The sequence below is a fragment of the Mytilus trossulus genome, chromosome 4 (assembly GCF_036588685.1).
Source record: "Mytilus trossulus isolate FHL-02 chromosome 4, PNRI_Mtr1.1.1.hap1, whole genome shotgun sequence".
Classification (NCBI taxonomy): Eukaryota; Metazoa; Mollusca; class Bivalvia; order Mytilida; family Mytilidae; genus Mytilus; species Mytilus trossulus.
In genome coordinates this window covers 95,450,099-95,463,850 of record NC_086376.1, presented here as the reverse complement: position 1 = coordinate 95,463,850, position 13,752 = coordinate 95,450,099, and the positions used below count along the sequence as shown (strand labels likewise).

General features: G+C 30.6%; 1 protein-coding gene across 3 annotated transcripts in view; it reads right to left on the bottom strand.

Annotated features, from left to right (window-relative positions):
* LOC134716406 (uncharacterized) overlaps nucleotides 1-13,752 on the bottom strand; it is a 71,582-nt gene that overhangs the window by 13,397 nt on the left and 44,433 nt on the right. For all 3 annotated transcript variants that reach the window (XM_063579390.1, XM_063579391.1, XM_063579392.1), the window contains exons 17-30: nucleotides 12,974-13,206; nucleotides 12,609-12,767; nucleotides 11,878-12,027; nucleotides 11,230-11,376; nucleotides 10,379-10,528; nucleotides 9,163-9,309; nucleotides 8,366-8,539; nucleotides 7,770-7,849; nucleotides 6,507-6,618; nucleotides 5,718-5,852; nucleotides 4,910-5,113; nucleotides 4,467-4,586; nucleotides 3,289-3,439; nucleotides 1,027-1,192 (exon numbers count right to left, since the gene is read on the bottom strand). In XM_063579390.1, the coding sequence (XP_063435460.1) occupies nucleotides 1,027-1,192; nucleotides 3,289-3,439; nucleotides 4,467-4,586; nucleotides 4,910-5,113; nucleotides 5,718-5,852; nucleotides 6,507-6,618; nucleotides 7,770-7,849; nucleotides 8,366-8,539; nucleotides 9,163-9,309; nucleotides 10,379-10,528; nucleotides 11,230-11,376; nucleotides 11,878-12,027; nucleotides 12,609-12,767; nucleotides 12,974-13,206 (2,128 nt within the window). The remainder of the gene's footprint in view (nucleotides 1-1,026; nucleotides 1,193-3,288; nucleotides 3,440-4,466; nucleotides 4,587-4,909; nucleotides 5,114-5,717; nucleotides 5,853-6,506; nucleotides 6,619-7,769; nucleotides 7,850-8,365; nucleotides 8,540-9,162; nucleotides 9,310-10,378; nucleotides 10,529-11,229; nucleotides 11,377-11,877; nucleotides 12,028-12,608; nucleotides 12,768-12,973; nucleotides 13,207-13,752) is intronic.

Below are 13,752 nucleotides of genomic sequence, written 5' to 3'. Positions count from 1 at the left end.
GCAAAAACTCTGTCCAATGAAAATTGTTTGAGTAGTAAAATTATTCAATAAAACAATATTCTTCTTTTTCCTGCACAAGAGATTAAATGGAAAGGAAAATAGAAATATAGGGTTATTGCACTAGTAAGCAACTAATAATATCTACCACTATTACTGTAACAACACTCCTATTGCATAACAAACCTCTAAACACTGCTTATTACATAACAAACCTCTAAACACTGCTTATTACATAACAAACCTCTAAACACTGCTTATTACATAACAAACCTCTAAACACTGCTTATTACATAACAAACCTCTAAACACTGCTTATTACATAACAAACCTCTAAACACTGCTTATTACATAACAAACCTCTAAACACTGCTTATTACATATTTGTGTCATTGATGACATCATTATTTCAAAGCTTTATTGGCAATAGTGCAATAAGATATATTGTAACATGCTGACTTTTGTTGAAGATCTGTATGAAATATATTGTTACTTTACAATAAATATTAATGTGGCATTATTCCACATACAAATAGTGAACTTGTACACATTTTTGTATAGGGGCTAGCTGAAGAGCCCCTCCAGTTGCAGAATTTTCTTGATGTATTGAAGACCTATTGTCGGTCTTCAGCTGTTGTTTGCTCTCTGATCAGGTTGTTATCTCTTTGAAACATTCCTAATTTCCATTCTCAATTTTTTAGTCAATGTTTCTTGACCAGTTAATGAACTTGGACTAAAAAGGATTGTTTTGAAACTATATTCTTTTGAATAATACAATTATTGAAAGACAAATTATATTCCTACTTAGTGATATCTAATTCCCTCTCTGTTGACGTTTTCTCTAACTGGTGTGTATGTTTCTGTAAATGAAGTACTTACTTAGTGATATCTAATTCCCTCTCTGTTGATGTTTTCTCTAACTCGTGTGTATGTTTCTGTAAATGAAGTACTTACTTAGTGATATCTAATTCCCTCTCTGTTGATGTTTTCTCTAACTCGTGTGTATGTTTCTGTAAATGAAGTACTTACTTAGTGATATCTAATTCCCTCTCTGTTGATGTTTTCTCTAACTCGTGTGTATGTTTCTGTAAATGAAGCTCTTTCTCCATGTCTGCCACTGTTATATCTAACTTGGTCTGTAGTTCAATGATCTTTTGGTCTTTTTCACTCATTCTTTTTATCATGTTCTCGTATTCTGAAATAAGGAACATGCATATTGCATTAGGGAGTAGAAAAAAAAGAATATAAATCGTTGTACAACTTGAATTTTTACTCATTCAACTAATTCAACAAATTGAAATAATCCCCAAATCAAATTGCCGCTAAGGCCACGTTTTTTTTATTTGTTGGTTTACGGATTCGCGATCCGATTTTGCCGATTTTCAGAATAAAAATAAATTTGACTTTTCATGCTTTTTTATTCCCGGCGACCCTTATCAATGCAGTATCCCTAAAAAATTATTAAAATTTTCTTTTTTAATAAAATGAAATGCATTAATCATTAACAAAGTTGATAAAACTTTCTGTTGTGAAAAATAAAACTTCCAATTTACGTTTCTAAAAATAGACAAATCAATTATAACTGACTTTGAAATGTCTTTTGCGCAAATAATTTTGCGGAAGGAAACCTGTGTTGAAAACCTATTACAAAATAATTTTGTTTCCCTTATATGTCATCAGTCTGTAAGATGCATCATCTCAGAGAAATAGATTTGTCCAAATGTTGACAGGTGGAATACATCAATTAAAGTACTGAATATTAACAAATCATTTGAAATTTTCTTGTTTCATATTATCAATCATTGGGATAAAAACCGGATTGCATGACAACTGATTAACCCGTTTTTGCAGTGGACTTCAGTTTCATTATGTATATCTCTTTCATATTCATTTGATAAAATTTACTGTTTGCAATAGCATGAATTGTTCTATATAATAAGGATGTTCTTATCCCGGGCATAAAAACAATGCCATATTTGGCACAACCTTTTTCAACTGTTGATCTTCAGTGCTGTACAACTTTGTACTTTTTTCACTTTCGATCTTTTATATCTGGGCGTCACTGGTGAGTCTTGTGTGGACGAGGGGCGTTTTTGGCCTATTGAATTTTAAACCTGATGCTTTTTGTTATCTATTAATCATGTGTTTCTTTGTCTAATATGTTCTCCTATTTATTTGTATTGTAGTCCTGTATTATTATGTTGTCATTTCAATGTTATATTTAACTTTGCCATTAAAGTGCGAGGTTTGGCATGCCACAAAACCAGGTTCAACCCACCATTTTTATTCCCCTTTAAAAGTGTCCTGTACTAAGTCAGGAAGATGGCCATTGTTATATTATTGTTCGTTTCTGTGTGTGTTGCATTTTAATGTTGAGTCGTTTGTGTTTTCTCTTATTTTTGAGATATTGAGATAAGACGTGGCACGTTACTTGTCTATCCCAAATTCATGTATTTGGTTTTGATGTTATATTTGTTATTCTCGTGGTGTTTTGTATGATGCTTGGTCCGTTTCTGTGTGTGTTGCATTTCGGTGTTGTGTCGTTGTTCTCCTCTTATATTTAATGCGTTTCCCTTGGTTTTAGTTTGTTACCCCGATTTTGTTTTTCTGTCCATGGATTTATGAGTTTTGAACAGCGGTATACTACTGTTGCCTTTATCTATTACGTTTTTCGACACATGTGTTAAAACTTATTTTTGTACGACGTTTTTACATTTTTTTCTTTATCAGTTTTTGTGACTGAAGATCATTATTTACCAAGTTTTCTGGAATTGATTGAGAGCTATGGGAATCTGTTTTTCTTGTTTGAGAAATGACGATTTAATTTTGTCTTTGTCTGTGCAACCCCACCCCCTTTTTTTTTACAGGAAGTTATTAAATGATGTCATGCTATGTTCATGATCACTGATCAATAATATTTCATCAAACTAAATGTTAAGAAATGATGACAAAACAGCAAATAAAACAAACATTTTGTTAAGTAAGGTGAAATATATATCTATCTTGCCCGACCAACCCGACTTTTTTATGAGAAAAATCTGTAAACCTACAAATTAAAAAAAGGTGGCCTAAATGGGCTATATTAAGAACTAAATGCAAAATACAGTATCCGCGAAAAAAGTTCTTTTACAGTTCCTGAACCTTAAACATGTAAAAGAAAGTTTTTATCTTAAAAATACATAAAGAATTATAGATTATCGATGATTCTGAAAATAAGAGGGAGTTTGTCAACTACAATGGCATTTTTTAAGAGCAACTGAATTGTAATAAAGAGAATTGATTTAACTTTACCATGGTACATGACTCCTTTATCTTGTTTGGCATCCTTCAATGATTCTTGACTGGAAGTCAGCTGTTTCTGACAGCTATCTAATTCTGACTGTATATCCCGTAATTCCTGTCTTAAATTCTTGTTCTCTGATGAGTAGATCTGGCAGTCATTCTGTAAACATATACATTATCAATATCGATATTTTAGCAGCAACAGATCACAAAACATTATTACACAAGTAACCATGATTGATTAAATAAATAAAAACATCCTTTTGGATTTCAGGGGAATGAATTTGAATGCTAAATTAATACAAAATTTATCATTTTCATTAGTCTATTCTAAAAGCAAAAAATGTGAACTTCAAACATGAAATAACAAGTTTCCATCCTATTGGTTATCTTTCAGGATATGAGCTGGATCAAAATAGAAATGGACCTTATGCAAATAAATACCAATACATCTGTTAACCTATTTCAGAAATATCTTCAAAAAGTATTTAACTGCTTAAAATTAAATTGGACTTTTATTGAAACTCTACAAAACATAACAAAAACTATAGAAGACTTTTATCTCATGAATGATTGTTCCAAATTCAATCAAAGTCTTAAACATGTATATGTGGACTTGCATAAGGTTGATTTATATCCCACTCAGCTCAACAGTTGATGGTTAATAAGATAGTATCCGGTGCAAGAATTTGCGTATACCTTTAAAAATTTCAAGCATTGACTGTTGTTTCGTTTTTACCAATTGAAACAATTCTATATGTTTTAGTATGTTATAAATCAAATTTGAGAGTTTGAGTCAACTCAGTGGACATGAATTTGGCAGCTATTGCTCTCTTTTTTTCACATTAAATCTTATAAATAAATATACTATTTAGTCATTAACATTTCATTGTAACTTACAGTTATAAAAGTTATAAATAGATTTACAAAATGTGATTTTCCACAAAAGTTAGACTATCTTATCTTCTTAAAAATACATTAGTAGACAAGTGCAGGTTTTATGTGCTAAGTACAAATACTACAGTGCAACTATAACTATAAAACAAACTCACACCCACATTAAAACAAACACAATAATAAGTGACACACATGCAACAAACATATTAGTGAACTATTTTAACATTAGTGCACACAAAACATCTATCAAAGCAACAAACAACATGTGCACATCTATATAAAGCCATTACGTTTAACTTTTCTTTGAGCTGTTTTTCCGTATTAAGATTATTTAACACGTGGTCGTGCTCACGCTGGTGCAGATCTAGTTTGTGGTTCAATGATGTCACTTCCTGGTGGCTCTCATCATACTGAAAATATTACGTTACACAATACACTTTTCATAATTTCAAATATGTTTAGGAAAATTCATTGTGTTGCCACCGAGGGTCACAGGCTTACTTTCTTTGTAAAAATACATAAGGTCTTATGGCCAGAAATATATATTTTAAACTAACTGGTCATTATCAACAGGAAAAAAAAAGGAAAGGAGTTTTCCTATCCCGTTTACAACTCTTGTATTGTATCTAAAAAATAATGTCAACAGGATAAATGGAATTGCAATTTTATAGTTTGTATAGTTTTCTCCAATGATTTATAGTTTCTAAAATTAAAAGGAACCTAATTATCTTACCATTTTCTTCTCCATTTCTAGTTTAGTTTCCAGTGATGAGTTGATAGTAGATAGTTTCCTCTGGTCGTTAGTCAGAGTCTCTATTCTGTATCGTAGTTGTACGTTCTCATACTCATTGTCTTGTAAGGCCTTCCTCACCTGCTCTGAACTCTTCTCAAGAACAGAAATCGTGGCATCTTTCTTACTGAACTCAGATTTTTCTATCTATTATATGGAAAGTGAAATTTAAAAGAATCATTAATGTGGTACATCAAGAAGTGAAATATAGACTCTTGTATTGAGGAAGATAAAAAAAAAAAAAAAAATCTATAACATAGTAATCAGAGTGATAGCATAATTAATCGAAGCAGTTATTAGAATTGCAATTGTATTTTACAACAAGGAAAACATTTCTATGATATAAATTTTGACAACAAGTTCTACCAACAATATTAGCAGAGGAAAATTTCAATGACATTTATTATTGTCACCTAATATTTTTTAAGAATAGACAAATATATGTGAGATAAATTATTGCCATTTCTGGAAAATCTGCACTGACATTGTCTCTTACCGCATACATAAATTATTTTGTGCACTAATTATAATTGCAATTTTTGAAGAATAGACAAAAATGATAAATTATTACGATTTCATGAAAATCTGCATTTATAGATATTTGTATCTGATATTAGAATGTGTGATGTTGTGATTATCACTAAAAGTTGTATTATTGGCCTTAATATATACAGCTAGCAATCATTTCTGAATTTACAGTAAGTAGTTTAAAAAGGCAGATGTTTAACATTTCCATCCAACAATTAGTTACCTCTGTTTGCTTGACTACTTGTAACTGTGCTGTTCTTTCTAAATTCTGCTCTAATTGTGACAACTCATTCTGTTGCTTTACTCTCTCCCCTGACAGATACTCATTCAACTGTCTTGATTCAACTCCTTCTTTTATCTGAAACATTTAAATAATATAACATGTATAGTATATCCCTTCTCAAGATATTTGATTTTTAAAATATGAGTGATGTCTAAATTATATATGTTACCTTAAGAATAAGTTGATAAGTCATATGAGCGATGTCCAAATTATATATGTAACCTTAAGAATGAGTTGATTAGTCATACAAGCAATGTTTACCTTAAGAATGAGTTGGTTAGTCATACGAGCAATGTTTACCTTAAGAATGAGTTGGTTAGTCATACGAGCAATGTTTACCTTAAGAATGAGTTGGTTAGTCATACGAGCAATGTTTACCTTAAGAATGAGTTGGTTAGTCATACAAGCAATGTTTACCTTAACAATGATTTGGTTAATCATACGAGCAATGTTTACCTTAAGAATGAGTTGGTTAGTCATACGAGCAATGTTTACCTTAAGAATGAGTTGGTTAGTCATACGAGCAATGTTTACCTTAAGAATGAGTTGGTTAGTCATACGAGCAATGTTTACCTTAAGAATGAGTTGGTTAGTCATACCAGCAATGTTTACCTTAAGAATGAGTTGGTTAGTCATACGAGCAATGTTTACCTTAAGAATGAGTTGGTTAGTCATACGAGCAATGTTTACCTTAAGAATGAGTTGGTTAGTCATACGAGCAATGTTTACCTTAAGAATGAGTTGGTTAGTCATACGAGCAATGTCTTCTCTATTACTTTGGTTGTCACTGTGTAGTAGCTCTATTCTTCTCTGTAAAAACTCAAGGTCCATTTGTTGACGACTAAGAAAAATTATATACAGATGATGTTTTAATAGGTATTTGTTCTAATGAAGATTTAATTATTTGTAAGTGTGCTTTTGATAGAAAGCATCAAAATTTGAAATAGAATATTCAAAAATTTAAGACATTCTGTTACATTAGCAGCCATGAATAAGAATGTCAGTTTATATTTCTTCTATACATTGTAAACAACATCACATATGAATTGCATTTGAAATAAACAATCTTCAGATTTTGAGTCTTTTAGGCAGACATGTTTCTCTTAGCCAGCTATGATTTTTAAATCTTGAATAACATGAACAATTAAACTAGCCATCCATAAATTTTTATTTTTAGTAGGTCCCTATTTCAGTGGATTGAGGAAAGTGTGTATTTTGTTCAACTTCACACACCTATTCCCGTTAAATCAGTACTAATTGGTTCTGTGGATTCATTTTTCTTGGGAACCGATTTTCATGGATTGAGGAAAACTAGCATTTTCTAGGATATATTTAATTTCCCTGTTTTTGGCAAAGACTGCAATCATTCCTTTTTATTATAAAACTTATAATTTGTTTAATATTTAAATTCATGCATGGTTACGCTGTAATCAAGAAATCTACGAAACTTGGCATCTATAGTCAGTCACATAAAATTGGCACCATGATTTTTGGTCAAAATTTTCTCAAGATCATGTTTTCAATTGGCGGAAGAAAAATCCAATCCAAAAATATACTACTGTCCTACCTTTTATTGTGTTTGCACAGTATAATCCTGACCTTCACATTTTTCAAGATTGTTTTCATTGTAAAACCGCCATCTTGGTTTCTATGAGGATCTCTTACTACAAAACATTCGTTACTCTCCGGTAATATCATTGTCATTGATGATACTATTTCCTGTGCTTTTTACGTTAAGATGACGAACAGCTCCGAGAGACACAAGAAAATTGAGAGCACGTGGACAGTAATATATATTTGGATTGGATTTTTCTTCCGCCAATTGAAAAACATGATCTCGAGTAAATGCGGTCGATATTTAAGAAAATTTTGACAAATCATGGTGCCAATTTTATGTGACTGCAACTATAAAGAATATTAATGAATCCACAGTATCTTATAATAATGAGCAATAAGAGATTTTCTGGACCTAAAAACAATTTGTATCCATACCTTGCCTTGGTTTGGAACATTTCTAACTCTTTATCCTTAGATTCCAGTAATGACCGGAGGGTACCCAGTTCTTCTGCCATCTATAATTAGAGAAACAATTCAGGAATACTTTCAACCTTGTTATTTATAATATATATTACTAAAAAATTTGTTTTAATAAAGATATGACAAGATGTCCATCTAAGATACTTAATGACATAGAAATTGACAACTATAAATCACTGTACAGTCTTATTTAAGTTAAAGGAAAAACTAAATTAGCTGCCATTTTGATGACGTCTTTTTAGCAAATAAAAATTACCTGGGAATTCAATATATTTTAACCAATCTAATGTTTGAACTACTCCTGAGAATATTCTTTAGAATTGAGTAAAAAAACAAATACTCTTCAATCTTTTAAAGAAATAGTGCCCATTAAATGCTATCCGTTATCAAAAACAGAATGCTTCCAGAGACAAGTGAAATTCTCTTATTGAAATCAAAAACAGTTTTTACTTCATTGATCTCTGGAAGATTGTTGTCTCATTACTAATGATATCCTATCCGATTATTTCAAATAACTGCACATAAAGGTATATGTATATTGTAGTTTTTACCTGGCTAAACTCTGCTGGTATATTTTCGTACTCGTTTCCAAAATTGCCATGCTGTTTTCTAGCCTCAATCTCCAATGTTTCTACCAGTTCTTGAAGTTTGTTTTCTAGTTTTACAATGTCCTCTTCTGACTGAGCTTTCTCTTGTATCAAGGCATCATGTTCTTCTGCTATCTCCTGGTTAAATACAAAGTTATAATGTTATATCAAATGTCATAACTAAATTTTGTTTTTTTTAATTTTTTCTCAAATATCCAGGAATACTAATTGGTCTTTTTGACAACTTAAACCAATTGTGTATCATTCATTTTTCTATTCTTTTAATTTTCCTCTTAAATATGCATGAAATATTTGCTTATTTGATTTTTCAAATCAACCTTCATACTGCTTTTAAATATCAGGAAAGTTTATTAAAACACATTAAAAATTGTTTGACTCATTGAGTAAACAGATAGATGAACAGGTGAACATCTTCATCTTTTGAAAAATGACCTTGGGATGACAGCATATAAATTATTAGCACTTTTTTTTAGCTTAATTACAAAGCTAAAATATAACTTGAGAATGCATAGTAAAGATAAACTAGCTATAAAAATCATCTTCATATATTTTAAGCATAAACCTCTCTCTTGTTCTACTGATCCAGTAATAACTATGCATATTGAACACTAATTCAAAGGTCATCTCTTTTATAAGGTCAGTTTTCTATAGTCAGGAGAATGACCTTTTTCTACAGGTTGCTTTTTTGACTGTTTAAAACTCCTAAATATCTGATACAATTCGACAACAGTGAACCATACCTCAAGATGTTGTTCTAGCTCCCCTTTCTCTGACGAAAGCTGTAAGAGTTCTGCCTTCTGATTGGTCAATTCTTCCTGTATTTGTTGTAGTTCTGATGCCATTTCCCGCATTTCTTCCTCTGTTGTTTTTAACTTGGAATATGCCTCCTAAAATCATGTGATAACACAAGTTTATATATAGGAAATCATGTGATAACACAAGTTTATATATAGGAACTAATCATGTGATAACACAAGTTTATATATAGGAACTAATCATGTGATAACACAAGTTTATATATAGGAACTAATCATGTGATAACACAAGTTTATATATAGGAACTAATCATGTGATAACACAAGTTTATATATAGGAACTAATCATGTGATAACACAAGTTTATATATAAGAAATCATGTGATAACACAAGTTTATATATAGGAACTAATCATGTGATAACACAAGTTTATATATAGGAACTAATCATGTGATAACACAAGTTTATATATAGGAACTTATCATGTGATAACACAAGTTTATATATAGGAACTAATCATGTGATAACACAAGTTTATATATAGGAACTAATCATGTGATAACACAAGTTTATATATAGGAACTAATCATGTGATAACACTAGTTTATATATAGGAAATCATGTGATAACACAAGTTTATATATAGGAACTAATCATGTGATAACACAAGTTTATATATAGGAACTAATCATGTGATAACACAAGTTTATATATAGGAACTAATCATGTGATAACACAAGTTTATATATAGGAACTAATCATGTGATAACACAAGTTTATATATAGGAAATCATGTGATAACACAAGTTTATATATAGGAACTAATCATGTGATAACACAAGTTTATATATAGGAACTAATCATGTGATAACACAAGTTTATATATAGGAACTAATCATGTGATAACACAAGTTTATATATAGGAACTAAGTATGAAGGTCAGAAATAGATTCTCTACAAGGTTGAATTTCTGTTTGAATGGATTAGATCTGGGAAAAGTTCAGAAAGAGGCATTAATTTAATAATATGCTGTGTATATATATCATTATTTTCACAAAAATAAAATATCTGATTTTGTAGAAAAAGATTTTTCATCCGTAAAAAGACCAAGTGATTCTCAAACATACAGGAATGGGAATAATTGAGTAAAAAGTTATCACATAAAATATAAGTGTAATAAATGAGGAGAGATATACTAACCAGCAGCTCTGATTTGATCTTATCTCTCTCTAGTTCTGTTACTTCAGGAACCATAACTCCTCCAGTGGTTTCATTATGTAATGATAACTTTCTCTCTAACTGGTTGATTTTATCTGTTTGCTGACTTAGTTCAACTTCTTGAATCTTAATCTGAAATATAAATATATATATTGTGTATACATCTATTGCATTGGTGGTAATGAATTACATTTATTTCCCAGTGTAATGAAAACCGATAATTTCACATGTGACGTCATACAACAATGTTAGTTTACTCATGTTCTACATGCATTCAAGAAATTAATGTGTTGTTTGTTCACTTATTAATTTTTTTTTTATTTGAATTCTTCAATTGTTATTGTATAAATATAAACAATATGCCATTACTAAGATAGCACACAGTTGGGTGATGGATGCCAGTTTCAAAGTGATTGTAACAAATCACACTGGATATTCAATTCATACACCAAATAAAGTTGACCTATTGCTTATATTGTCAGATATACTGACTTGACCAACAGAACTAAATCATGGTCACTGATCCATAAAATGAGATCAAGGTCAAATGAAACCTGGGCGACTGACATGTAGACTATTCAATGATTCTATAAACAGACTCCTAATGATTTCATCAAACAGATACCTATTTATTGGCATGTAAAACATAATACATAAATCCTTACATGTACATGTTAAACAATCATTTTCCTCTTAAAGACTACTTCATTAAAATTATCTTTCAATTCAATATATCATAATTGCAAACAGGATGGTATTAACAAAATTTATGCAAAATATTCTGAAAAACATAATCACAGCTACACATTAAGTCCTATAAAGTAGTTCAGTACCTTTCCTTCCTTTTTCTTGAGATCTGCATTCACAGAGTCAAGAGTGTTCTTTAAGACTTTGTACTGAGACAACTGCTCCATTTCTGTTTCAGAGATCGCATCAATAATCCTACCTCTTTCCTCAAATTCTTGCTGCATACCTTCAACCTGAAATATATACCAGTATACCTATACTTTAGTCATGTTATATTAAAACTTATACCACTACATGTATTCCCAAAACATAAATACTTTACCTCCTATCTAATATTACATTGGTTGCAATAAATTACATTGATTTCTCAGTGAAATAAAAACCTTTAATTTCACCTGTGAAATTTACATGGTTATTTCACTCTCTGAAGTCATACAAAAATAGGCCTTGTCAAGACATTGTCAATAAAGTTAGATCAAAACATTTTGTGAATGCGTAGAAAAAGTTCCTTCCATTTTCTTCTTTAATTTCATAAAAAAAAGAAGCCATTTGCCAATGTAATAAAAAGTGTAATTAATCAAACAATCCAAATATCAAAATTTAACTTGTATCCAAACATCACTGATAATTAACTCAATCCAAACATCACTGATAATTAACTCATGCGCTACTTGTATTCATGAATTAATATGTTGTTGAATGTTTTTCTCTTTTTGAAGAAATAAAAGATATACCTGTCCCTCAAAGTTATTACACTGTAGTTGTTCCTGGTAAAGATCTTGTCTTGTTTGTTGTAGTGCGCTGTCTAGTTTCTCTATTTCTTCTGCCATCTTCTCAATCTGTCTGCTCTTATCCTCAAGTTCTTCTTTCACAGAGAATGACATCTTAAAAATATGCAAAACTTTGTGTTCAATTACTCTCTACAAAAGTCTAATGTATTTAGATGCTATTTTATTTCCTATTTCTGACCTTTTTGGTTTAATCTGAATTTCTTTTGTCAATAGTTAAATATCTATAACATTTGATTCCAATCAATAGACCATAATTCCAAAAGGGACCATATTCATTTATCTTTTTCACAGGTAGCAATAACCATCTTACATGAATTTTAATTTGATTTATTCTCTCCCTAATCGGTTGATTGCTTTTTTTCATAATTAACTAGTTATTCCCTTGATGTCAGTACTTCATTTGTCAAAATTCTATTATGAACAGAATCAAAGTGGAAACAAAAGCTTCCTTTAGGAACTACAAATGGACTTTATTTCCATCGTTTCTTTGTTTGTATTATTGTATTACTAGAATCAATGCTTTGTTACAAAACCCATTGATCTTCCTTTATTGTTTGATTCAACATTTGTAATTCTACATATTTCTTTAAGTCTTTAATTGTTTTCCAGATACCACTATTGTTCCTGAAATAATTGTTCCTGTAACTTTTTACCTTGTTCCTGTAACTTTTTACCTTAGTATCAGCAATTCCTGTAATTTCTCTTTGTTTAGTCTTGACAGAAGTGAGATCTAACTTTGTAATGTCTAACTCCATCTCCAATGACCGGTTCTCAGCTAACAATCTGTTGTATTTGTCATTCATCAGTCCAAGCTCGGCCTGTTTACTGTTTACCTATAGAGAAGAAAGTCGACTTAACTCACTACAGAACATATAAAAACTAAAACAGTATAGCAAGTTTATAGTATTGATATTGTGTTTCATGTTTTGTGTATAATAGGCCAGAGAAGTAATTAGGACACTTAGGACTTTTAAAAGACAACATCCTGTAACCAACATTGTCCTATCACCAGTGAACTATGATGTTTAACATCTCATACCTGTGCAGTCAGTTTATCTATTTTCTGTTGTTTTCTTTCCTCTCCATTATCTAGGTCCATTTTACTGTTAGCTAGCTCCAGTTCACTCTCCACATCCCTCAGGGTTTTCTCTCTAGCCTCCATCTGAACTTTCAGTGTAGTTATCTCCCCTTCTGACATTTGATTTGACCTTGTTAATGATTGGACTTTACCTTCCAACTCCTGGATCTGAACAAGCTGAGATTGTTTCTCACCTGAAAATTATAAGAAAATGATCCCTAAAAAGTGAATTAACCAACTTCCATATAGAGAACTAAAACTTTGCTAATCACAAATAGCACTTCAGTCTTTTCTTGAGATTTTTACTAGTTTAAAAACACATGAACATTTTTTGATTATTTTTAAATCTGAATTTTTTATTTTAAATTCATACCAGTGAAAAACAAATTACCACTTTTCACTTTTTCAACATTATTATAGAACTATAAAATCTATTATAACTAGTGTCGTCTGTGAACCGTAAATTATAATATGTAAACAAAATATAATTAACAACCAAATTTTTTGTCAGTTTTCAGTTTCAATTATACTCTTGAGTTAAAGACAATAACAATCAAAACCAAGGAGTAAACAAAGATTCACAAAACCAAAGGACATTTACATCAACAGTTATAAATAGTAAATAAGAAACAACACAAATTCCCCTAAAAACAGGGAGTGAAATGAGGTGTTCCGGAAGGGTAAGTATTTCATACACTGTATACGGCACCTGTCGTGTTATTTCTTTCTTAAGTTCGGTA